General features: G+C 42.9%; 3 protein-coding genes across 9 annotated transcripts in view; 2 read left to right on the top strand and 1 right to left on the bottom strand.

Moving 5' to 3' along the window:
- Positions 1-9907, bottom strand: part of Rad17 (RAD17 checkpoint clamp loader component) — a 27442-nt gene extending 17535 nt beyond the window's left edge. For 2 of the 7 annotated variants that reach the window (XM_057789452.1, XM_057789457.1), the window contains exons 1-4: positions 9268-9409; positions 8455-8558; positions 5929-6186; positions 4465-4548 (exon numbers count right to left, since the gene is read on the bottom strand). In XM_057789452.1, the coding sequence (XP_057645435.1) occupies positions 4465-4548; positions 5929-6186; positions 8455-8496 (384 nt within the window). In that variant the 5' untranslated portion in view covers positions 8497-8558; positions 9268-9409. The other 5 variants (XM_057789453.1, XM_057789455.1, XM_057789454.1 and 2 more) reach the window with 5 other exon arrangements.
- Ak6 (adenylate kinase 6) lies at positions 9578-25975 on the top strand. The gene is made up of 5 exons (XM_057789461.1): positions 9578-9764; positions 11807-11899; positions 22383-22441; positions 22549-22694; positions 25294-25975. Exons 1-5 carry the CDS (start codon positions 9737-9739, stop codon positions 25484-25486), a joined length of 519 nt encoding a protein of 172 aa, XP_057645444.1. The 5' UTR covers positions 9578-9736; the 3' UTR covers positions 25487-25975.
- On the top strand, positions 9717-13711 carry Taf9 (TATA-box binding protein associated factor 9). The gene is made up of 3 exons (XM_057789460.1): positions 9717-9764; positions 11807-11899; positions 12604-13711. Exon 3 carries the CDS (start codon positions 12621-12623, stop codon positions 13410-13412), a length of 792 nt encoding a protein of 263 aa, XP_057645443.1. The 5' UTR covers positions 9717-9764; positions 11807-11899; positions 12604-12620; the 3' UTR covers positions 13413-13711.

The following is a 25975-nucleotide window of genomic DNA, read 5'->3' as shown; positions in this document are numbered from 1 at the left end:
ACTTGCTTTTTAGACCAGAATGGCCACAAACTCACAAAGCTCCACCTGCCTCTGCCTCCTGAGTGCTGGGACTAAAGGCATGTGCCACTACCGCTTGGCTCCTATTACAAACAGATCAATTAAAATAAAGAGGTAGCTCATGTGTAGGAGATAGTGTGTTTTTTCATGAAATATAGTCAGTGCCTAGATTCTAAAATACTAAGTAGAGCCACATTCTAAAATTCTGTTCCCAGTAAGAGAGTTAGAGGGTAGGTTCTCAGCAGAATCTCAAGTCAGAACAGCAACTACTCCATCAATTAGTGGTACACAGCTTTAACATGTTTTCTTTTGGGGGGGGGGGGTTGAGACAGGGTCTCACTATGTAGTCCTGGCTGGCCTCAAACTCAGAAAGGTCTGGAATTAAAGACCTGTGCCATCATGCCTGGTTGCTTTACCATATTTTGAATGAAAGATACCATGAAAAACTAAAATGTAGCCAGATGGTGATGGCACCTACCTTTAATTCCGGCACTCATGAGGCAGAGGAAGGATCTCTGAGTTTGAGGCCAGATTTGTCTACAGAGTGAGTTCCAAAACAGCTAAGGCTACACAGAAAAACCTTGTCTTAAGCCCCCCCATAATAATAATATTAATAATAAGTAATTTGTGAATGCTTACAACAAGACTTTCTCTCCAAAATTATTCTTATTTCTACGCATATGTGTTTACATGCCACATGTATGTGTGTCCACAAAGGCCAGAAGAGGGCACTGGATCCCCTGGGGCTGGAGTTACAGGCAGTTTGTGAATTGCTTGATTTGAGTGCTGGGAACCAAACCTGGGTCCTCTGAAAGAGTAGCACATGCAATCAACCACTAAGCAGTATTTCTTTATGGCAATTTTTAAAGGTAATTTAAGTTTGGCTAAAATATCTATAAATTACCAAGTTACTCTGTGAGTTCGAGGCCAGTTTGATCTACAGAGTGAGTTGCAGGACAGTCAAGGCTATACAGAGAAACTCTTGTGTCAAAAACCAAAAAACAAGCCGGGCGGTGGTGGCGCCCGCCTTTAATCCCAGCACTTGGGAGGCAGAGGCAGGCGGATCTCTGTGAGTTCGAGATCAGCCTGGTCTACAAGAGCTAGTTCCAGGATGGGCTCCAAAACCACAGAGAAACCCTGTCTCGAAAAAGAAAAAAAAAAAAAACAACAAACAAAAACCAAAAACAGGGGCTGGAGAGATGGCTCAGAGGTTAAGAGCACTGACTGCTCTTCCAGAGGTCCTGAGTTCAATTCCCAGCAACCACATGGTGGCTCACAGCCATCTGTAATGACATCTGGTGCCCTCTTCTGGCCAGAAAGCATATAGACCGACAGAACACTGTATACATAATAAATAAATCTAAAACAAAAACAACAACAAAAAAACAACAACAAAAAAACAAATTTAAAAAAACCATTGCTACAAGAGGTATATCACAGCCAGGTGTGGTAGCTCATACCTAGAGGCTGAATTGGAAGGACTACTGAGTTTAGGCCAGTTTGAGCTATATAGTAAGCCCCAGATAAGCATGGGCTACAAGGTGAGATCATGTCTCAAACTTTAAAAAAGGTGGGAGCCCTCTAGGATAAAAACCATTTACATACAGCACCACACACAAAAATGAGGAAAATCTGTTCCTTTCAAAACAACTAAAACATCAACTTTTTCACTCTGAAATTGAAAATTAAAAGGAAGCCCTAATTTAAGCAATAGATGTAGCCTGTTAAAGACAAGTCAATGTAAGTTCATCAATATTAATACTAACAAATGCTCCACTTGGTGGGGAATGTTAATAGGGCATAGGGTACAGAGAAATCTCTAAGGTTTCCTATGAGCTTACAATGTTGTTTTTAAAAGTCTATTTAAAAACTGGGCTGGAGAGATGGCTCAGTGGTTAAAAGCACTGAATTCTCTTCAAGAAGACCTGGGTTCTACTTCCTGTAACCACATGGTATGGGTTACAACCATCTATAACTCTAGTTGGCCTCTGTGGCTATCAGGCAAAACACTTATACATGTAAAATAAAAATTAATCTTTGTAAAAAATTAAAGGATAAAATTAACCTGATTTTCAGAGTTAGAACTGTCTTTTTTTTTTTTAGAACTGTCTTTTATAGAAAGCTATCTGCTAATTGTAGAAATAACTGAATATTTTGAAAATAAACATCTCACAGCCTTCCTTAATCAGTAGTTCAGGAAAGGACTCTAAAGCATGTAGGATAAAGTTCACCAGGGAGCTGTGCTACCGATGCACCTCCCCAAAGATTATGTGGCTGCTGAAAGAGAAAAGTACTCTATAATGATCGTGTGAGACTATTTCTTCCCTACTCTAGTGACCAAACTCAATATCAAACATAACAGGAGAGCTTGGTGCTATGCTCACGTCTGTGGTATCAGCACTCAGGAATTCAGATCTAACCTGGGGAATGTAGTGAAATCCTGTTGTGGGATATCTGTTTACATTGTGGGAAGATGTGTTGCTGTGATCAGTTTAAAAAGAAGCTGAAGAGCCAATAGCTAGGCGGCAGAGAACAGGCAGGATTTCAGGCAGAGAGAGGAACTTAGGGGACACTAGGCACATGGAAGATGCAGAGGGAGTCGGCCACACAGAATGGAAGAAAAGAGCCACATTGCAAAATGTAATTAATAGAAACGGGTTAATTTAAGATATAAGAGCTAGTGGGACAAGCCTAAACAAAGGTCAAGCTTTCATAATTAATAATAAGTCTTCATGTCATTATTTGGGGGCTGGCAGTTCAAAGAAAGTCTGACAAAAAAGTCCAACTCCTGTAATAACAAAGGTCTGAGGATGTAGCTCTGTGGTAGAGTACCTGTCAGGCTGATTAAGACCATGATTGATTCTACCATGGCAAAGAAGAAAGCAGACCCATCCACTTCCTGATACATCATAAATATAAAACACACATGACAGACGCCTCATACTGAAATGTTCTATCTGAATCTAATTAATCCTATAAACCCAGTTACTCAGGAGGCTGAAGTGGGAATATTTAAGCCCAGGAGTTTAATTATAAACTGGGCAATACAGTGAGACCACATATTAAAAGGGACAAAACAAAGATTTGGAAAATACAAACGTGGGAAAAGTTAACCAGAATCAGAGGAAACAAGTCAGTATCCACAAATTCAGAGACGAGGCTTTTATTGTCAACAGGCCTGATCGCTTCAATTAACTCAATGTCTTATAGAAAAACTAAAAGATTAAGAAAGAGAAACAAAGACCAAAGAGACACAGCAATCAAATGCAATGCCTGGTTCTTGTTTTGGGTCTAGCTCAAACAGACCAGCTGTAGAAGGCATTTTGAGGACAACAGAATAGGTAACACTGGGCACTGTTGTGAATTCTTAAAAAGCAGAATATGGTATATATAATAAATTAGGAGTAAAAGTCTAAAGTGATGCCCAGAGCACTCAAAGTAATAACACAAAAGGTTAAGGTGAGGTATTATGTACTATCTCAAAGTCTGCCTGAAATGTCAGGGTTCTCTGTCAGGGGTTTTTGTTGTTGCTTTCCTGAGACAGGGTTTCTCTGTGCAGCCCTGGCTGTCCTGGAACCCACAGATCCTACTGCCTCTGCCTCCTGAGTGCTAGGATGAAAGGCGTGCGCCCCACGGCCTGCCTGTTGTTGTTTCACTACTGGTGTGGCTGGCCGAAGTTGCCGTGGAGGACAGCCTGACCTTGAACTCAAGAGATTCTCCTGAGTCTGCCTCCCGAGTTCTGGGATTAAAGGTGTGTACTAACAAACTTGGCTGAAATGTGGAGTACATTGAAGATATGAGCTCAAACTTTCAGAAAACAAAGAGGAAGAGAAAATAGTGTACCTTTTATTGAAGGGCTAAGAATAACTGTGGAATAAGGAAGCGAAACAAAACATCAGGTTAATATTATTGAGGACTAAACAGGTTTAGTTATAGTTAGGTTTTTTAAAAAACATTACTATGTAAATTGCCTGCTGCCTTTACTGTGAAATAATGAGATGTGCTAAAAGCACAATCACCTCAACTGACTCACTATATGAATTCACCCACTGAACCATCTCCCGGCCCCTCGAAGAGGCTTTCAGAGGTTGGAAATAAATCAGGAAGCTTCTGTTGAAGGTTAATATGAAGACATATAAACAGAGTGATCATAAAAAATTAGCTTCTTGTCAGGCATGGCGGCTCATGTTCTAACCCCAGAATTTGGATGAACTCAAGGCTGTACGATCAGTTCCAGAGAAGCCTGAGCTACATAGCGAGCACATATGTACCCAGCATTCCAGGGACAGTGGCAGGCAGACTTCCGTTAATCTGAGGCCAGCCTGGCCAGCCATGACGATATAGTGAGACAGTGTCTCAATAAAGAGGAAGAAAAACAGATTAACATGTTGTAAGTCAGAAAACACATGATGCTAAATATTTTAAATGCATTTCTTACTTAATTACCTGTTTTGGCTTTATTTTTAAGACTTCAGCTTTTAACCAGGCTTCAACCTCTTCAATTTTCTTTTTATGCACAGCAAGTTCATGCTAAGATAAAAATTTGAGGTTAAAAATGTTTTAAAACATTTTAAGCCTACCAGCACCTTTTATTTATTTTTATTTTTTTTAATATTTATTTATTATATATACAATATTCTTTCTACGTGTATGCCTGCAGGCCAGAAGAGGGCACCAGACCTCATTACAGATGGTTGTGAGCCACCATGTGGTTGCCAGGAATTGAACTCAGGACCTTTGGAAGAGCAGGCAATGCTCTTAACCGCTGAGCCATCTCTCCAGCCCCTAGCAGCACCTTTTAATATGAACATTTTAGTAAACAAAAAGTGCAAAACAGGAGCTGAAGAGATAGCTCATCAATTAGAAGCACTGGCTGCTCCTCCAGAGGACATGACTGATTCCCAGCAATTACATGGTGAGTCACAGCCATCTTTAACTCCAGTTCCAGGGGATCCAATACTCTCCATCTCTATAGGCACCAGGCACACAAGTGGTGCAAATACATACATGGAGGCAAAACACTCACACATAAAATAAAAAATGAATTCATTAAACAGTAATTGAAAAACAGTAAGGTGCTGTTATAAAACAGGGTCTCTTGATTATACTTAAATTTTTATATATTCTTTACATTTATTTGTTTTGGGGAGGTCGCCAACAGCTTGCAGGAGTCTGTCCACTCCTTCCAGCATGTGCCTGCCTTATCAGATCATTCATTTCTATTACTCATTTTATATGTATGGGTGTTTTACCCACTTGTGTATATCAATGCACTATGTCTGGTATCCTCAGAGGGCATCAAATCCCCTGGAACTGAAGTTACAGATGGTTGTGGATACCTGGAATGAAATCTGGGTCCTCTGGAAGAGCAGTCAGTGTTTTAAACTGCTGAGCCATCTCTCCAGACCCTCAATTTTTATGTTTTTATGGAAAAACCCTATCCTCATGCTGATATGTTGTATGGCAATTTTTTGTACATCTGTTATCACGGAACTTTTTAAAAATCCAGCATTATATTTTTTTGGGGGTGGAGGATACATCTGTAAATTCTAGTCTGGGTCAAAGACAGAGAAAAGATGGTATAATTACAGAACAACTTGGTCATATCACAGGCTTTTAACATATACATACACATGCATGTGTGTGTCTCTTCTACTTCATTTTACTAATTTCTTTTCTTCTCTTTCTTTTTTGTGACTGGGTCCTTCTTTATATCCCTGGCTTTCCTAGAACTTGCTAGCATTGAAGTCACTAGGTCTGCTAGCCTCCTGGGTAACAGGATTAAAGATGTGAGGCACAATAGCAAGCTAAAAAGATTCTTATAAATAAAACATCTGAAAACATCTTTGTTATCCATATTCATCCATCCTAAAATGACATAAGCATGTTTGTATGATATCCAATGCATACCTGAGTTTCCGGTTTATATTTATCCACCCACGGCTCAACATCAGACAGATACTCTTTTGAAGTTTCTACACCATAGGTCTGCTCTAAAGAAAACAGCTTTCCTCTTTTCCTAGTCGGCAATCTGTTACTGTCTAATGTGGAGGGCGATTTTTTCCTTCTGTGACTTGAATTATTCAAACCTAAAGACGAGGCAGTGATAGTAGTGATGGCAGTAGTCGCTGAAAAACCATCAAATGATGGGTCTACCCAGTCTGTGACCTGCAAACAAACAAAACTAAAATTACTACAAGTTTTATACCTATTCCTTATGTAACTGAGCTACTTTAGAAATATGACTATAACCCTTAAAAGTCCTACAAATTATGTATCTACTATGAGTATTTTTTGAAACAGGGTCATGCTCAGGTTGACCCAGAACATACTATGTAGCCAAGGATAGCCTTGAATCAGAGCTGCTCCTGTCTCAGCCTCCTAAGTACACTCAGTACTTCCTCAACTTTTCCTTTTCTCTTTTTCTTTTTTGAGACAAGGTTTCTCTGTATAGTCCTGGCAATCCTGACTCAGTCTTTTGACCAGGCTGGACTCGAACTCACAGAGATCAGCCTGCCTCTGCTTCCTGAGTGCTGGGGAGAAATGAGAACCTGTATTAAGTGCCAGATTAGTCTTCAGACTTTATAAAGACAGGAAATGCTAATGCTCTAATGCTGTGCCTGGCACTTACAGCTGTAATGGAGCAGTTGACACTCTCAGTGAGACAGGCTTTCTAGGGAAGGTGCTATCTTATTCACAGAAACTTTAGGAAAAACCAGCAAATTCCACGCATTCCAGTCCATGTTTTCTGGTCTACAGAAACTGCTAGCCTCTCCCTGTTTCCTTCCGCTACTCCCTTTTCTTTAATACCTTAGGTAAAAGCCAAGCGGTGGTGGGAGGCAGAGGCAGGTGGATCTCTTTGAGTTTGAGGCTAGCCCAGTTTACAGAGCAGGTTTCAGGAGAGCCAGGGCTGTTACATAAACCTTGTCAAAGAAAAAAAATACTGAATTGAGCAATTTCAACCTAAAATAACAGCACTAAAAGGGGTTTCCAAATAATGAAATTTTCTTAAATGTCTGGGTGTGGTAGCACAAGATTCTCAGCCCTGCAGGGAAGAGACAAGAGCAAGAGGATGGCCGCAAGTTTGGGATAGCCTGCTCTACTCTATAATAAATCTAGAAAAAAAAAATCTCATTTGTCACCTGGCTTTGAAATGTCCTGCCTGACGAATGAGGGAGAATCAGATTCAAGGATACTGCTTGGGTCAGGCCGTTGCTCAGCAGTGGAATGCTTGCCCACATCACTGGGCCCTGGCTCCAGCCTTGACCCCTACGATGACGGAGTGATACAACAGTGGAGGGGACTTAATTACAGTTGGGAACTCTTCTTTAGATAATGCTCCTCTCAGAGATAGAGCCCAAAACTAGAGGTGGAAACAAGGCTTCTGGGAAGAAATGTGGGCTGATAACTACTTTATCAATCCTAATTATACTTCACTCTTAGGTCAGAAGGTTAGGAATATTATCAGCAGTAGAAAAAGAAAGTTGTGGAGAAAAAACATGGTCATAATCAGTTGATTAATTTTTTCTGTACTAAAAGACAGGCAATGTTACTATAAATTTTTTCATTTTTCTGTATTTAAAAGTGCATGAAAACAGTTCTATGCTAAACTTACTGACAAAAATATTGATTTGTATATTATTTATACATTTTGTCTTTTTATTTCTTACTTCTATCTACCATGAAAAAAGAAAAACAACAAAGCTACATAATTTACTTGAAATCAAAAAAAAGTTGGAGCCACCTGTAGGGAAGTGGTTCCCAGTTCCCTTGCAGATGATAACATCTGGACACCCCTTGCACCTAAATTCCTATCTTGCTGGAAAACGACACACTGAACTTTGTGACTTCTAAGAAGTAGAGTCCATGGTTAAGCTAACAGGTTACCACAAACATACTGTCTCTTCTATTCAAGAGTGCTCACGCTGTGTTACTGGGACTACAAATGCTTTCTCAAAGCTGGGCAGTGGCTTGAGCCTTTAATCCCAGCAACTCGGGAGACAGAGGCAGCCTGATCTACAGAGTAAGTTCCAAGACAGTCAGGTCTACAAAGAGAAATTCTGTTTTGAAAGATTTAAAAAAAAATTTTTTTTTTCCAGAATTAAGGTTCTGGTTGTTTTGCAGCTTATTACCAGACTTTTAGGTCGCTAATCTCAACAGACATTGGACCATCACTACTCTGCTAGGATTAAGTCACTGAGAACAAACAAACAAACAACCTTTTGCCATTGTCTTTTCTTGGGGGGGGGGGGAGTCAAAGAGGTGGGAGGGGGCCTTGCGACAGGAAACCATTCTGGCTGTCCTGTAACTCACTCTGTAGACCAGGCTGGCTTAGAAATCAGAGATCTGCCTGCCAAGTGCTGGGATTAAAGGCGTGCACCACCACCATCCGGCTTTGTCACTGTCTTAAGGCAATCACTACACAGCCACTCATACCTTTGTGGAAGAAACCTTTGGTCTAAGGAAAGTTTCTGACATTATAAACTTTAATAGTTCCCATCAGTAGTATACAGTTCGGAGTACACTGAAGTGTAATTCACCTGGGAAAAAAAGAAAAAAAATTCTCAAGTTAGGAAAAACTGTAAATACAGAATTATAGTAATCGGTTTTTAAAATACACAATCAGCCACATAATAGGGGCTCGAGAACTAATGAGAGAAAATTAACATGTTAAAATCCTAAAGCAAAGTTTAGTTTAAATGACTACAATTTTATCTAATAACCAACCTGTAGTGGTATAAGTTTTTCACAAGCCCACACATTAAAGTTTCCCACCTAACAAAACAAATCCTCTTCCCTGATATAATTTAGGATTAGAGCCTGAAGTTTCAAAAGGGCACAAAAACATCTACTCAAGAAAATATACTTGTCGAAATACAAGACGCTCAAGTCCGTTACTGGTCAGGACTCTTTGAAAACAGACTGGCAATCTCCTCCTCCAATAAACAGACAACTGTCTCAGATGCTGCCAGGCTCGTGGACTAGCTGGAGAAAAACGAGACCTTCAGGAAGCATCCCCAGCCGATCCCCGCACACGCTGCACAGGGCTCACACTCAGCTCACACAACAGTCCTCGGTAATTCCGCAGAGCTGACACCTCACATCACGGCTCGGGGCTCGTCACCCACATCCTACAGCAGTCCATATGGGAGGGCGGGTCGGGAGGACAGCCCAGGTAGGCGGGAAGACGAAGCTAGCCTTACGCCTCTAGGACATTAATAAACACAGCCGAAGCCGCCGCGGCCTTACTTCCCGGGAGCCGGAGCCGCGTCCCCTCGTGGGCGGAACGAAGAGAAGGAGCCCAGGATCTCCTCCCTGTGGGAAGATAGCAGCCCAGCCTCCCAACTCCGCCGCAGGCTTCCAGGAGGTACCGCCTCCTGGGGACCTTCCTGAGCTCCGGCGCTTCCGCGACGCTACCAAAGGGGCGGGGCGGACAGCAGAGCGAGTCGTATAGGCGTCCGGTGTACTGCCTGACCCAAAACACCGGCCGGGGTTGCGGCCCGGGTTCCACCGTTCGATAGAAGCGTAGCACCGGATACCGGGAAGTCATCGGTGCGTGTCAAGGGCTCCTGAAGCGCGTCGGGAGCCCCGAGTGGGGCCGGGAGGAAAGCGAGTCGCGGGCGCACACGGCCACCCGCCCGTCCGCCCTTTCCGGCTCCTCCCTGGAGAGCGCGTTGGGCGCGTGAGCCGAGGCGCTGGCGGCCTGGGAAGGAGGACTATGAAGCTTCCGAACATCCTGCTCACCGGTTAGGGCGCGCGGCGGGGCCGGGCCGGGGACGCCGAGGGGCCGTGAGGTCCGGGGGAGGCAGGAGGGGGTCGCCTCGGGCCGCGCGGCGTGGCGTGTGGCTGTCGCGTGAGGACCCGGCGCGCGCGGCCGTTGGGGGGAGGGGACGGTAATCCGGGTGGCCGGACGCGGCGAGGAAGGAGAGCGGCGCCGGTCCCGCTTCGCTGCCCCGCCCGAGGCTTGGTCTTTGTGAATCTGGTATTTCGCCCGGAGAGCGGGCAGGGCTGCGGGTCCTTTGTCGAGGTTGGGCTCGGGGTTTCTCCATCCAAGTGCGGTAAAGGCGATTTCTAGCTGATAGGAGATGGGATGATGGTGGGTGCCTCGGTCCTTGGGCCTTCCTGGTCGTGATTTTTTTTTTTTTCTCTTTCCCTTTGCTTCTGCCTAAAAGATTTCGGTAAATGCTTTGGATGTTCATGAAGAGACGTGACCGATTAATGGTTCCGATCGGTTGGAGTCATAGGCTTTGTCGTTGTTCGGTGTGAAAGCTGAGCCTATGTGGCTGTTGGTGCCGTGGAATGTTAGATCTGGAGCTGTTCGTGGGTGGGGCTCTTCTGGATCTTCTAAGCTTTTACTGGAAATATTAAGTTGTAGCGTTCTAATACCATCGTAGGCCAGTCGTACAAAAATTAAATGGGCGTAGATGCTATTCTTTTATACAAAAAAAAAATTAAGATCCTGTTTGTGGAAGCAGGGTTTTTGTCCGTTAATGAACCATAAGCAAATTTTAGCCATTAAGAGTCCTTAGGAGGGCCGGTCGGTGGTGTTGCACGCCTTTAATCCCAGCACTCGGGAGGCAGAGGAAGGTGGCGGATCTCTGAGTTCGAGGCCAGCCCAGTCTTCAAGAGCTAGTTCCAGGTACAGGCTCCAAAGCTATAGCGAAACCCGGTCTCGAAGAACCAAAAAAGGATAGTCCTTAGGAGGAACATTTTACAATATCTGATTTGCTTGGACAGGCAGTATCTTGGGGTTTCTATAAGGCATTGAAGCTAGTAGGCTACAATTTGAGGCCCTGGCGGATCCCCACGACTACATAAACTGGATGGCATAATATATGTTTGTTGTCCTGATACTAAGGAAAATCAGAAAGGCTAGCCTGGAATGCACAGCTCCCTGTCAAAACAAGAGCTACACCATAAGAAGTCAGACTAAAATAAAATAACCATGTTGAGTTCAGAGTTCACACAAGTTGAGTCAAGGCTTCAGACTGCTGTACCACAGTAGAAATGTTTTTCTAAATACATTTTAGAGGCATGATTTATCAGGGTTACTTAAGTTTGAACAGCTTTAATTATGTTTTGATTGTTCTATAATTGTGTTAACAATAAAAGGAGAAAAGCAAAGGACAATGTATAGGATATCAGTGCTGTGTGTGGATATATACAGTGTGTGTATGTGTGCACTTGTTTAAACGCATATCAAGCAGGACGTTATGTCCCTTAGATATCACAAACACAGAAAGCTGAGAAAGACCTGGTTTATAGTAGTTCCCTCTGGGGAAGTTACCAGAGTTAGGGGTGAGGAGTAGTGACATGCTCTCATGCCACCTAAATTTCTTCATTAAAGCAGTAAGTGATGGCAGTTTATTTGAGGTGCCCAGCTTTAGGCTGGAAAGGTTCATGTTGTTGCGGGCAGAATTTGCATCAAAATTGCTGAAATCCTACCCTTGGAAATTAGGATACAGAGACTGACACCGAGTCATTTCTGAAGAATGTTTTGTTTAGTTGTTTTGGTTTTGAGACAAGGTCTCTCTGTGTTTCCTTGGCTGTCCTGAAACTCACGATGTAGACCAGGCTGGTTTTGAACTCACAGAGATTCATCTGTCTCTGCCCCCCTGAGTGCTCACCACACCAGACTCTCTGGGAAATTTTTATTAGATCATGGTCTATATTCATATATGATTGCTAATTAAGAAAATTTTTGTGTCAGTTAAGACCCTTCAGGGCAGATCAACTGACATCTAATAAATAGCATTTGAACCGTGTTTTTCTGTGACTTCTTTTACAGGTACACCCGGGGTTGGAAAAACCACACTAGGCAAAGAACTTGCGTCAAGATCAGGACTGAAGTACGTTAATGTGGGTGATTTAGCTCAAGAAGGTAAGGTACACTCTGATGTTGGGTTTATGTTTTTAAATCAGGTAGTAGAGTGTTAGTACTAATTGGCTAAGTGTTGCTAGAGGGGCCAGAAAGCAGAAAGACACCCGCAGTAAGCAATTTGTGTTCTGCTAGGACACAGAAAATAAAAGACAACATGCCGAGTATTGTTACATAGTTATTTTGGACATTTTCCCCTTCCCTAACCCAGTGTTTGTGAACAGTAATAATGGGGACAGCTTCTGTGAGGGGTTGGATAGATAAAGTCTGAATATGAAGAAGAGGGAAAATGCTGTGGGTGGTTTTTAAACATGTGTGAGAGTTTATTGATCTTTCATGAAGGACAGATTACTGTGGACTCAAGCAGTAGGATCTTACTGTTATTTTTATCAGTCACTTCAGCTCTGATAGTTGCCTGCCCAGACTCTGCATATAGTCTGAAGTGGTATTTTTACTGATTTTACCGTTTTCCCCTAATCTTTTATTACTTAACTATTTGTGTCATCTTTTTATATTCCACACTCAGAGAAGGATCTCAGTATTTTTAAGCAGAGGGAAGTTTAGTTATACAGAGATTGCTGTTTTACATTTTAGATAGAGTTTTGAAAATTTTAACACATTTGAAAATTTTAAATTCCTAACAGTTGCTACTAAAGTAACTATTTCGGTTTGATCTAATTTCCATATTTTTTTTAAATGACCTAAAGTCTGATCACCGGATATCATGGAGTCTGGCAAGATGGCGTCTCCCAAGAGCATGCCGAAAGATGCACAGATGATGGCCCAAATCCTGAAGGATATGGGGATTACAGAATATGAGCCGAGAGTTATAAATCAGATGTTGGAGTTTGCCTTCCGATATGTGACCACAATTCTAGATGATGCTAAAATTTATTCCAGCCATGCTAAGAAAGCTACTGTTGATGCAGACGATGTGCGATTGGCAATCCAGTGCCGGGCCGACCAGTCTTTCACTTCTCCTCCCCCGAGGGATTTTTTATTAGATATTGCAAGACAGAGAAATCAAACCCCTTTGCCGTTGATCAAGCCGTACTCAGGTCCTAGATTGCCACCTGATAGGTATTGTTTAACTGCTCCAAACTATAGGCTTAAGTCTTTGCAAAAAAAGGCACCTACTCCTGCAGGAAGAATCACAGTTCCGCGATTAAGTGTTGGCTCAGTTTCTAGCAGACCCAGTACTCCCACACTAGGCACACCAACTCCACAAACCATGTCTGTCTCAACTAAAGTGGGCACCCCAATGTCCCTCACAGGACAAAGGTTCACAGTGCAGATGCCTGCTTCCCAGTCCCCTGCTGTGAAAGCTTCAATTCCCGCAACATCAACAGTTCAGAATGTTCTGATTAATCCGTCGCTAATTGGGTCCAAAAACATTCTGATTACCACTAATATGGTATCGCAAAATACAGCCAATGAGTCAGCAAATGCACTGAAAAGAAAACGGGATGATGATGATGACGATGACGATGATGACGATGACTATGATAATTTGTAAGCTAGTCTTGATGCATGTAACATGTATACTTGGTCTTGAATCCATTGTACTGAAATTAAGCAAGCATGTTAGATGTTCTAAAGCTGTATTTTAGAAAGTGGTATTTAATAAGTATGCTTTCCATGCTTTTCAATTGAAATGTTGAGTTTTAATAGAGCTAGTAATGGTTTTTCATCAACCTTTATGCATAAAAAATAAAATTGTCATTTCTTGGTATTTTGGCAATTATGTTTTCAATTTTCCCCTCATCTTGAAGTTGTTACTGTTATTATTTATAAACATGTGGTGGGGGACTGGTCCCAGGAGAGGCAGCAGTCCCCCAGGGCCTTGGCGGGTGGCAGACAGTGGGGGGGTAAGAGACAGACAGACATGCCATGCAGAGAGTGTGGGTATAGAGTTTACTTAGTGGATTATGGAGGAGAAAGGGAAGGGGGAGAAGAGGGGAGGAGGGAGAGGCATTAGTTACCTCTTCAGAAGAGGGACAGAGGGAGCAGGCTGGAGAAGTGTGGATGGAGGGTGGGGTGGGGAGGGGACTTGTCTCTTAAAGGGACAGGGTTCTCGGGTGACAAACCAGGCCAACAGATTACAACAGTTAGAGCCTTTGTTATTATATCTGCTGTGCTACCTACCTCTGATGTCTGCTGATGTTTTAATTATTTATTTATTTTAAGGCAGGGTCTCTCAGAGTAGTGCCAACTGTCCTGGAACTATTTTGGCCATACTGGCCTTAAATTTACAGAGTTTGTCCTGCCTCTTCCTCCCCAAGTGCTGGGATTAAAGGCATTCCTTTGGTCATATTTAAGACTCTTGGCATTTCTTACTTTCTACCTCACTTTTTTCCAATTTTTTATGTATATGGGTGTTTGTATGTATGTAAGTGCACCACACATGTGCCTGGTGCCCATGGAGGCCTGAAAAGGGCTTTGGATACCCTGGGACTGGAGTCACAGACGGTTATAAGACAGATGGGTGTTGGGAATTGAATCTGGGTCCTCTGGAAGAGTGGCCAGTACTCTCGGCCATTGAGCCATCTCTAGATCCCTGCCTCACTTCTTAAAGTTTACAACTTTTCTTCTTGCTCAAAAGATTCTCCTGACTTAGCATCTCAGTACCATGATTGTGTAAGATTGCTTATATTATTATCCCGTATCCCCTCACATTGCTCTCCCCGTAATGTTCTTTCTCATATACAATTGTTTTAGTGTTTTTAGCATCCTTAATTTCCCTACCCCCAGTTTATTAGTCTTTAACCCGATGAAGGCTAACTCCAGGGTACCCATAGGTCTGGGACTGGTAGAATAATATAGCTCATTGAATTTATTGCAGATAGAATTACATTCATGCTAAGCATACACTACCACAGCTACTTGCCCAATAGATAGAATCTTGGTTTGTCTCAACTCAGGAGTTGGCAAGCTCCTGCTAGATATTTCCCTGAGCTAAGGAACACTAGACACCTGTTATGCATAACTGTTTAAACTTCTAAGCACACATCTCCAAATTAGCGTATTTAAAGAGCAGGACTAAAATCATCTTTGATTCTTCTTACTACCTCCTGGTTCTAATTTCCCACACAAACACATTCTCTGCACAGTTCTACTTGGTCTTTAACTTCTGCTAGTTTCTCTGGGGAAAATCTATATAGTCCTCCTTTCCCATCTCCCTGGCCATTGGTACTGTGCCTAGGGTTTTTGTTTTATTACTTACTCTGTATGTTTGTACTGGTGTGAGTTTGTCGTGGCACACATGGAGGTCAGAGCACAATGTACAAGAGTCAGTCCTCCCTCGCCTTCCACCATGTGGGCCCTTGTAGTAGGGAGCTGCGGGCCTCTTCCCACAGCCCGGCTCATGGTTGCCTGGCTAGCTTATGCCCCAAAATAATGACACACAAACTCTATTCATTTAAACACTGCCTGGCCCATTTCTATTCATGTATGTAGCACCCAAGGTGCGCTTACCGGGAAGATTCTAGCCTACGTCCATCCTGGGTTGGAGTTTCATCGTGTCTGCCGGGGAGAGGGGAGCATGGTGCATGGCGTCTGCTCCAGAGAGCAGAGCTGTCGAGTCTGAGCTCACTTCCTCTTCCTCCCAGCATTCTATTCTGTTTACTCCACCCACCTAAGGGGTAGCCTATCAAATGGGCCAAGGCAGTTTGTTTATTGACAAATGACCTTCCTGCATCATTTCCCTTTTACGAACCCACGACCCTGAGATTAAGAGTCTCATGCTCTACCGACTGAGCTAGCCGGGCAACCATAAGCCGGGCTGTGGGAAGAGGCCCACAGCTCCTTACTACAGGCCCTGGGGATCAAACTCGTGGTAGGGTGGTAAGGCAGGAAATACCTTTACTTGTCGAGCCAGTTTTGTTTTGTTTTGTTTTGAATAAGGTCTCATATAGCTTAGGCTGACCAACTACTTAGTGCATAGCTAAGAATAGTCTGTTCTGGTGCTTCTGTCTGTCCTTCCTTAGTGCAATTACAGGTATGCATCCCGACATGTGGTTTATTTGGTGCATGCCACCTTAGGTGCCAGCCCATATGTGAGAAATCTCAATCTCTTAATCTCTCACTTCTCTCTCTTCTCTCTTTTTTTTTTTTTTTTTTTTTTGGTTTTTCGAGACAAGGTTTCTCTGTGGTTTTGGAGCCTGTCCTGGAACTAGCTCTTGTAGACCAGGCTGGTCTCGAACCCACTCTCACTTCTCTCTTGATAAAGAAAAGGTGAGAAGTAGCCGGGTGGTGCAGCCGCACACCTTTACTCCCAGTACTAGGAGACAGAAGCCAGGGGGATCTCTGAGTTGAAGGCCAGGCTGGTTTACAAAAGCAAGTTCTAGCACAGCCAGAATTGTTACACAGAAAAACCCTGTCTCAGCCGGGCGGTGGCGCGCACACCTTTAATCCCAGCACTCGGGAGGCAGAGGCAGGCGGATCTCTGTGAGTTCAAGACCAGCCTGGTCTACAAGAGCTAGTTCCAGAAACCCTGTCTCGAAAAACCAAAAAAAAAAAGAAAAACCCTGTCTTCAAAAACAAGACAAAATCATATATATGAACAACTATAGGATCAGCTTCTTCTTAATGTTCTAAACTGTATGGTTTCTTCTTTTGAAATTTGAAGTGAATTTTAAAATCCATCTCTACTGTCACCCTCAGTACATACTGTAGTGACTGATTACCGAGAATTCTAAGTTCTTCATAAAGAATGCCTGCTGCTTCCAGATTTGGCTCCAATTCATTGTTTACTCAGAAAACAAAATGATCTTTTAAAATGAGAAGTGAATCACTGTATTCCATGTTTAATATACCTTTTCTTTCCTTGATCTAAACTCTTTATGCAGTCTTACAGCCTTTTTGATCTGACTTTAGCTTACTTAAACCCTTAAACTATTTTCTGATGGTTCCCTCCTCCGGTCCTTAGGCATTCTCTTTGATTATCTTGCTTTCTTTGGATTAAAACGGTCTGCTCAGTTCTCTCTACCCCATCTCCAGCTAACTACTTCAAATCTTTGCTTGAAAATTACTCCTAGGAGCTGGGGGAACTAGCTCAGTAGATAAGAACTCTGGGTCTGGAAGCACAAGGTAAAAAGCAGGGAGATGCATGCTGCACGTGCCTCAGTGTTGGTGGGTGGAACCAGCAGATGGTAGGAGCTTGCCGGGCAGCCACCCTATCCCAGACAGTGAGCCCTGTTTATTTAGTGAAAAGCCCTGTCTTGAGGCAGTCAGGCCAATAGCAATAGAGGAAGACACCCAGTGTCCTGCTCTGATCACTACCTTCGTATGCATGCAACACACACAGTTACACACACACACACACACACACACACACTACTTCTGAGCCTCCCCTAACACCTTGAGGTTATGCTAGGTACTCATCCAATTCCTCCTCTAGCAATACAGTCCCATTTCCAGACTTGCCGTCATCTCCAGTTTACTATAAGTTCTTTAAGGGAAGGGATTGTAGTTGTCTATGTATCTTGTTCACTAGTGTGTCCTTATTATCACTTCAATCACTGGTACATCCTGTGTGATAAAAGTTTTGTGGATCCTGGACAGTGGTGGTCCATGCCTTTAATCCCAACATTCAGGAAGCAGAGGCAGGTGGATCTCTGAGTTTGAGGCCAGCCTGATCTACAGAGCAAGTTCTAGGATAGACTCCAAAGCCACACAAAGAGACCCTGTTTCAAAAAAAAACAAGTTTTATGGAAATGAGTATTTGAAAGTTTGTATTACACTTGTTATATTAAAATATGTTGGCATGATTTAAAATATCCATCAGCCAGATAATGATTATAGAACACTTAATTCTAGCACTTGAGGCAGATCTGAGTTTGAGGTCAGCCTAGTCTGCAAAGTGAGTTCTAGGACAGCCAGGGCTACACAGAGAAAACCTGTCTTGGAAACAACATACATACATACAAAAGGAGGCCAGTGAGATGACTCAGCATAGGTAGAATCACACATGTGAAGACTCAAGTGCTCATTAATTGTCTACATATTCTCCTACACATACCATGTACACATACAATAATAATAAAAAATCTTCGTTTCTATATCAAAGGAGGCCTGCGGGAGCATGCTCTTCACCAAAATGCCTCTCTTCAGCCCCATGGTCACGTCCCCAGACGGTGACAGAGGTCCTGGGGGCTATCCTTGATGGTTCCTGTCTCCCTTCTTCCTGGTTTGGACACCATGTGAAGTAGTGGCAGCTGCAGGCTCCCGCCACCTTGGACTGAAGCAGCTCTGTCCTGCCTTCTCTGCCACAAGGACGGACATCTCCTGAAAACAAGTCTCAGACTTTTGCTCCTGCTGTGGTGGGTGTTTGCCACAGGGGTGAGAAAGGGAACCACTGCATATGGAACAGGAATGGGGTAGTTCCCAAATACGACATGGCTGCTGCAGCCAGTGACCACAGATGCTTGTTTGTGTGGTCAAGGGTGCCCTCTATTTTTTTTTTTTATTTAATTTAATTATTTATTTATTTGGTTTTTCGAGACAGGGTTTCTCTGTAGCTTTGGAGCCTAAACCGGAACTAGCTCTTGTAGACCAGGCTGGCCTCGAACTCACAGATTCACCTTCCTCTGCCTTCCGAGTGCTGGGATTAAACGTGTGCGCCGCCACCACCACCTGGTCTAATGCCCTGACTTTCACAACTGCTTCCGTTATTTTAAACTTACTGACAGCACTTGGTGTTGGTTTATGAGTTAGCTCGTATTTGGCAAGGAAGCAGCAGTGTTGTTTATCGAATCTTTGCCACACCGAGGCAGTTTAGCTTCTTAGCCTGATACTGTTTGTGCTAATGGAGCATTTATCCCATGAAGACAAGTCACAGCAGGTGCAAGGGGGCTCATTCCATTGACTGAATTTCAGCCTGTAACAAAATATAGGAGGAATTAGGTAAGAAATCGACTAAGTACTGTGCTTCTGGTGGCTAAAGTATGACTAAAGTCTAGATTGTAGTGAGGGTGAGATTTTCTGTCTTACCTCCTAAAAGAAAACTCAAGCCAAGCGGTGGTGGCGCACGCCTTTAATCCCAGCACTCGGGGGGCAGAGGCAGACGGGTCTCTGAGTTCGAGGCCAGCCTGGTCTACAGAGTAAGTTCCAGTACAGGCTCCAAAGCTACACAGAAACCCTGTCTTGAAAAACCAAAACAACAACAGCAGGAAAAAGAAAAAAGAAAACTCAAAGCTTCAATCCCAGCACTTGGGGAGGCAGAGGCAGGCGGATCTCTTGAGTTTGAGGCCAGTCTGGCCTACAAAGTGAATTCCAGGATAGTCAGAGATACACAGAGAAACCCTATCTTTGGGGGAAAAAAAAACAGAAAAAAAAGAATACTTCTCTTGAACCTGTGAATTGTTGAAATTTCTAATGTTGAAATTCCCTAACCTTTTCTTCCTTTTTTTTTTTTTTTTTGGTTTTTCGAGACAGGGTTTCTCTGTGGTTTTGGAGCCTGTCCTGGAACTAGCTCTTGTAGACCAGGCTGGCCTCGAACTCCCAGAGATCCGCCTGCCTCTGCCTCCCGAGTGCTGGGATTAAAGGCGTGCGCCACCACCGCTCGGCTTTCTTCCATTTTTTAATTCATGGCACGCAGCAAACACAGGCCATGCGCATGTTAGGCGAGCACTCTCCCACTGAACTCTATTCCTAACAGCTGAATTTGCCTCTCTGTGATTGTGCTTGTCGCTTTGGTTGTTCTTATTTTGAGACTGGAACTCTTCTGTCCCAGGCTGGCCTATAACTTGTTAGGTAACCGAGAGGGCCTTGGACTCCTGGTCGTCCTGAGTACTTGGATTCTAGGCATGTGATTTTACACCTGGCTTATTTAACGCTGACACGCAAACCCAGGGCTCCTGCACAATAGGCAAGCCCTCTGCCAACTAAGTTATTCCCACTTTTTTTTTTTTTTTGCCTACATATTTGTATATGTACCATGTGTATGCCTGGTGCCCACAGAGGCCAGAAGAAAGTGTCAGACCCCTTGGAACTGGAGTCACAAACAGTTGTGAGTCACCATGCGAGCTCTGGGAATTGAACCCAGGTGTCCTCTGAAAGAAGAGCAAGTGCCATTAGCTGATGAGCTGTCTCTCAAACCTCTGCCTAACTATGAGATTGGCCTTGTGAATGATAAGCAAGTGCTCTCTCCGTTGAGCTACAGCCACAGGCCCAAGACTGTCTAGCTCAGAGAAATGGCTTTTTAGTTTTGTTTTGGAGTTTTGGTTTTTGGTTTTTCGAGACAGGGTTTCTCAGTCCTAGAGCTCGCTCTGTAGGCCACGCTGGCCTCGAACTCACAGAGATCTGTCTTCCTCTGCCTCCCAAGTGCTTGGGATTAAAAGGTGTACACCACTATCACCTGGCGAGAAGAATGGCTTTTGGAGATTCTGAGAAATGATGACGTTGACTCCTCTTCCCCAGTCCTTAAGAAAGGGTGAGATCAGGGAAGGGGGATAGATCCATCTAGAAGCAAGAACCTGAGATTGCTTGGAGTAAGTTTATATTCTTTTTTGTTTCTTGGTTTTTTTTGTTTGTTTGTTTTCTGAGACAGGGTTTCTCTGTATCTCTAGCTGTTCTGGAACTCACTCTGTAGACCACTCTGGCCTCAAACTCAAAAGATTGACGTGTATCTGCCTCCCAAGTGCTGGGATTAAAGGTGTGCGCCACTGCCACCTTGCAAGCACCAGCAAGCTTATATTCTTGACCTTCATCTGGAACCCAATCTTGCTTTGATTTAGTTTGGGTTTTGTTGTTTTGTTTTGTTTTGTTTTGAGACAGGGTCTCTCTATGTAGTCCTAAATGTCCTGGAACTCACTGTGTAGACTAGGCTGTCCTCAAACTCCCAGAGATCTGCCTGCCTTTGCCTCCAGCATGCTGGAATTGGAGCCCACCCAGTCTTACTGTGTGTGAGAGTGTTTATATTTGTCTGTTCATGTATTCTCTTTTCCTACCAATCAATAACAACAAAAATGTTATTTTCTTGCACTGATAGCCCCACAAACTCTGGTGTTGTTGGTCCCCTCCCCTTGTTTAAAGTTATTTCAATTTTGCTGTTTAAAAATTTCTGAGAAAGGCTGGAAAGATGACCTAGACATTAAGAATGCACACTGCTTTTGCAGAGAACCCAACTTCAGTTCCTGCATCACATTGGATGGCTCACAACTGTCTGTGACTGCAGTTCTCTGGAGATCCAGCAACTCTGGCCTTTGCAGGCACCCACACGCATGCACATAACAAGACTCAGACATACACGTAATTAAAAATAAGTCTTCTAGCCAGGTGTGCTGGCTAACGCCTTCAATTCCAACCTTTATGAGGCAGATGGATTTCTGTGAGTTGAAGGCCAGCCCAGATACACACAGCTAGACCCTGTCTTAGAGGGAAGGAGTTGTAAAAAAGCGAATCTCTTACTAAAAAATTATAGCTGGGGGTGGTAGCAGTGGTGCACGCCTTTAATCCCAGTACTCAAGAGGCAGAGACAGGAAGATCTCTGGTAGAGGCCAGCCTAGTCTACAGATCTAGTTCTAGGATCACCAAGGCTATACAAAGAAATCTTGTCTCAGAAAAAAAAAAAACAAACAAACAAACAAACAAAAACTGCATTCTGCTCTTGTGGAGACCAGAGTTCAGTTCCCAACATGTATCTTGTGGTTTACAGTCAGCACCCTATAGCACAAGTTTCGTGGGTTCAACACTTCTGGCCTCCTCAGGAATCTGTACTCACTGACACATGCACTCACATAAGTAAAAATAAAATTTTAAGCGTTTGCTTATGTATCTTATGTATACAAGTGCTTTGTCTACACACTAGAAGGGTGCACTGGACCCAGCTGTAGATGGTTGTAAGCCACCATGTGGTTGCTGGGATACGAAATCAGGACCTTTAGAACAGTAGAGCAGTCAGTGCTCCTAACTGCTGAGCCATCTTGCCAACCCCCAATAAAATCTTAATTTAAAAAAAGAAAAAAGTAAAGGTTTTGGATAAGCTGGACATAATGAATGGTATGTACCTGCGATCCTAGAAGTAGGGATTAGGATTCCTAGTTTGAGGCCAGGGTGGGCTGCATGGTGAGACCCTGACTCAAGATCACACAGCAAAGTAAGTTTAAGATATGTTGCTGCCAGGTGGTGGTGGGACACGCCTTTATTCCTAGCACTTGAGAGGCAGAGACAGGCAAATCTATGTGAGTTCCAGGGCAGGCACCAAAACTACTGAGAAACCCTGTTGGAAAACAAAACAAGATAACATAAAAGATATGTTAAGATATGTTGCCACCCAGGTTTCCTTCTAGATAAAATTCCAGTTTTTCAGCATTGCTTTATGTGTTTGCCGACCACATCATGGTGGTTATGCGTGTCTCAGCTGTTGTACTGGTGCCCTTTCTTGCATCTGAAAGAATCATTGATGAGTTTCCACAAACCTAGAGTCAACTGAAAATCAGTGACAGCTACTTAGGAAATGTTAGCCAATTGATGTTATCTCTTCCAGGGCAGTTGTATGACGGCTACGACGAAGAGTACGGTTGTCCCATTTTAGATGAAGATCGAGTAAGTATTACTGGACAGACGAGCGTGCATTTCTTAACTTTCTGGGAATGTCAGTTTCCGTTTTTCTTAGGGCCATTATTCATCTATCTGTTGTGTGTCCATTGCAGGTCGTTGATGAGTTAGAGAGTCAGATGAGCGAAGGCGGCGTTATCGTTGATTACCATGGTTGTGATTTCTTTCCTGAACGCTGGTTTCATATAGTTTTTGTGTTGAGAACAGATAATAGTATACTGTACAAAAGACTTGAAACACGGTAAGGAAAAGAAAAAACACTGATTTTGGTTTGGATTTTTGAGACAGGGTTTCTCCTGGCTGTCCTGGAACTCACTCTGTGTACCAGATTAGCCTTGAACTCAGAGGTCTGCCTGCTTCTGCCTCCCAACTGTTAGAATTAAAGGCGTGTACCACGACTGCCCAGCTTCAACTGAAAATTTGATTTAGTAAAATAAAAGAGATAGAAACCCCCAAATAGCCAGGCGGTGGTAGCACACAGCTTTAATCCCATTTAATCCCAGCACTTGGGAGGCAGAGGCAGGCGAATTTCTGTGAGTTCAAGGTCAGCCTGGTCTACAAGAGCTAAAAGAAAGAAACCCCCAAAATAATCATGCTTTATGCTTGATACAAGGCCTTTCCTACAAAAAGAGTCAAACAGGGCTGGAGAGATGGCTCAGAGGTTAAGAGCATTGCCTGCTCCTCCAAAGGTCCTGAGTTCAATTCCCAGCAACCACATGGTGGCTCACAACCATCTGTAGTGGGGTCTGGTGCCCTCTTCTGGCCTGCAGGCATAACACAGACAGAATATTGTATACATAATGAATAAATAAATATTTAAAAAGAAAAAGAGTCAAACAATAATATTTTTAGTTTGAACACTACTCATTCAAATTATCCATACATCAAGGGGGAAGTTTATGAAGATTAGCAAGATAATAGCATTTTACAATCATTAAAATATATTTTGGGGACTGGAGAGGTTAAGAGCACTGGCTGCTCTTCCAGAAGTCCTGAGTTAATTCCCAGCAACCACATGGTGGCTCATAACCATCTATAATGAGATCTGGTGCCCTCTTTTGGCCTGCATGGATAAATGCAGAACACTGTATACATAATGTATATATTTGTGTGTGTGTATGTATGTATGTGTGTGTGTATTGGACCTACCCACATAGAACATTAGATTTAACCAGAAAAGGGAACTTGGGAGAAAACTTTTTTCTGATATCTTTTGATCCAGACTGTAGGCAGGTGGAGAGTCTAGAGGGAGTTAGCGGACAGTATCAGACAGAAAAGCTCCAGAATTTTGTCAAATCTAGGGTCAGAATGGCCAGCTCTGATTGGCCACTGGGATGCGTGTAAAATCCTTGCACAGAGGACAAGGAGTAAATATATGACAAATTAGGCTAAGCAAGATCTCAATTTCCATCTTTTTCTTTAAATACTGAAAACCATTATAAACCTTTTTTTAAAAGATTTATTTATTTAAGCATACAGTGTTCTGCCTGGGTGTATGCCTGTGGGCCAGAAGAGGGCACCAGATCTCATTATAGATGGCTGAGAGTCACCATGTGGTTGCTGGGACTTGAACTCAGGGCTTCTGGAAGAGCAAGTTTAGAGAGTACATGGCCATATTGTCAAAGGTCACAGATTCCTGAAGCTTAGATGTTAAGGAGACATTATTATTATTCCTGTAGACTCAATGATAAAGACCACTGACCCAAATTATGGCCAAACTAAAGCAAGCTTTATTCGTGTTCATATCAAGGCAGGATTCATGAGACCAGCCTCAAGCCAATTTCCCATACCCTTCCCCCTTTTAGGGCAAAACTGCAAGGTGGGGGATTTCCTTTTTTTTCCAAGCAAGTGTGGTTACAGAAGTGAGACCAGGCAGGTAGAATTTTACAGAGCAGCTAAAGAAATTGTCCTGGAGCATTTGTTACACAGAATATTTTTTTAAATACTTATTTATTTATTATGTATATAATATTCTGTCTGTGTGTATGCCTGAAGGCCAGAAGAGGGCACCAGACCCCATTACAGATGGTTGTGAGCCACCACATGGTTGCTGGGAATTGAGCTCAGGACCTCGGGAAGAAGGAGCAGTGCTCTTAACCGCTGAGCCATCTCTCCAGCCCTATACAGAATATTTTATGATTGGGAGTGAGGCGTAGCCCTGGTCTGAAAAACAGAAACTTAACTTAGCTACAAGTACAAAGTGGCTTCTAGGAACAAAATGGAGTTACGCTGGCTCTTCAACTGCCATCATTGTTTCTCTCTATTGCTATCAAAGGCTCCAAATGACCTCAGTGGCTTTTTAGCAATTGAGTGCATGGATGCCGTGTCTAAGGGTTCTCTGGCCCCTCAGCTTTTTAACTGGCTGTTTAGTTGATTATTTTATATACTGCCTAAATATTATATAAATTCTTTTATTATCTTTGGGATTAGTAAAATACAGATAACATTTTTATGATGAATTATCTAATCGGTGTATGATATTCCATGTTCTCCTTTGTGTACACTGTCTGTCTTTCATAAATTCTTGCTATGGATCCTTTACTCCTATCTGAGAATCTGACTTGAGGTGGGTACTTGTTTATTGACTGATTGATTGGTAATTATATGAGCAGCTAATGAACTAGCAAGGGATTCAGATAAACTCAAATGTTAGTGTCATAACTCTTACTTTAGCTCTCATGTCAAAGAAGTCTCGTGCAGCTGCTAGTCCATTTCTCTAGGCAAAGAGATTGTGAGAAGTATCTTAGGTAATTGCTGATATATTCACAGTGTCCAATTTCTAACTTGTTCCCAAAGCCATATTTAATACCATTCTGTTTGCTTTACTTCTCGCCTTCTAGGGGTTATAATGCGAAGAAACTACAAGACAACATTCAGTGTGAGATTTTCCAAATTCTTTATGAAGAAGCCAGAGCGTCTTACAGAGAAGAAATTGTGCACCAGCTGCCCAGTAATGAACCAGAGCAGCTAGAGGATAACATCAACCAGATCTCAAAATGGATTGAGCAATGGGTCAAAGATCATAACTCTTGACCTAGAGGAGGTTAGCCAGGCCTGGTGGTGCACACCGTTGATCCCAGATCCTGGGAGGCAGAAGCGGTTCCACATAGTGAGTTCTAGGCCAAGCAGGACTATGTAGTTAAGACTCTGACTCAAAGGGAGTGTGGGGGAACCAGCCTGGCCACTGTATAGCTACCCTTGTTGATATCACTCAATCACATAACAGAATGACCAAGGATCAGCAGAAGAAAACTATGTTGCAGCTCTAGCTGCTGCCTGGATTTCTTTTTCTCCATGAGAAAGCTTAAAGAATCTCAGATAGTAATATAAATTACTTTATTAAGGATTAAACCTAAAAAATCAAACTCAGTGGATAATAAATCTGGTCAATGGGTACATATCTTTTAAATTTACTAAAATGTAGGTGATCTCTCAAAATAAAAATGGAAAACTAAAGATTCTGATGAGTATTGCTTTTTTATTTTAAAAATCAGAGGGGACTGATGAGATGATTGAGTAAAT

The sequence above is a fragment of the Chionomys nivalis genome, chromosome 15 (assembly GCF_950005125.1).
Source record: "Chionomys nivalis chromosome 15, mChiNiv1.1, whole genome shotgun sequence".
Taxonomy (NCBI): Eukaryota; Metazoa; Chordata; class Mammalia; order Rodentia; family Cricetidae; genus Chionomys; species Chionomys nivalis.
Note: the sequence above shows the minus strand (reverse complement) of the source record. Positions and strands in the feature narration are given on the sequence as shown.

Bases quoted from the DNA above. Each gene is read 5' to 3' on its own strand.
- Ak6 (XM_057789461.1), top strand. From the start codon at position 9,737: ATGAAGCTTCCGAACATCCTGCTCACCG. The intron at 9,765-11,806 runs GTTAGGGCGCGC...CTTCTTTTACAG, and splicing joins TCCGAACATCCTGCTCACCG to GTACACCCGGGGTTGGAAAA. The intron at 11,900-22,382 runs GTAAGGTACACT...TATCTCTTCCAG, and splicing joins GGGTGATTTAGCTCAAGAAG to GGCAGTTGTATGACGGCTAC.
- Taf9 (XM_057789460.1), top strand. From the start codon at position 12,621: ATGGAGTCTGGCAAGATGGCGTCTCCCAAGAGCATGCCGAAAGATGCA.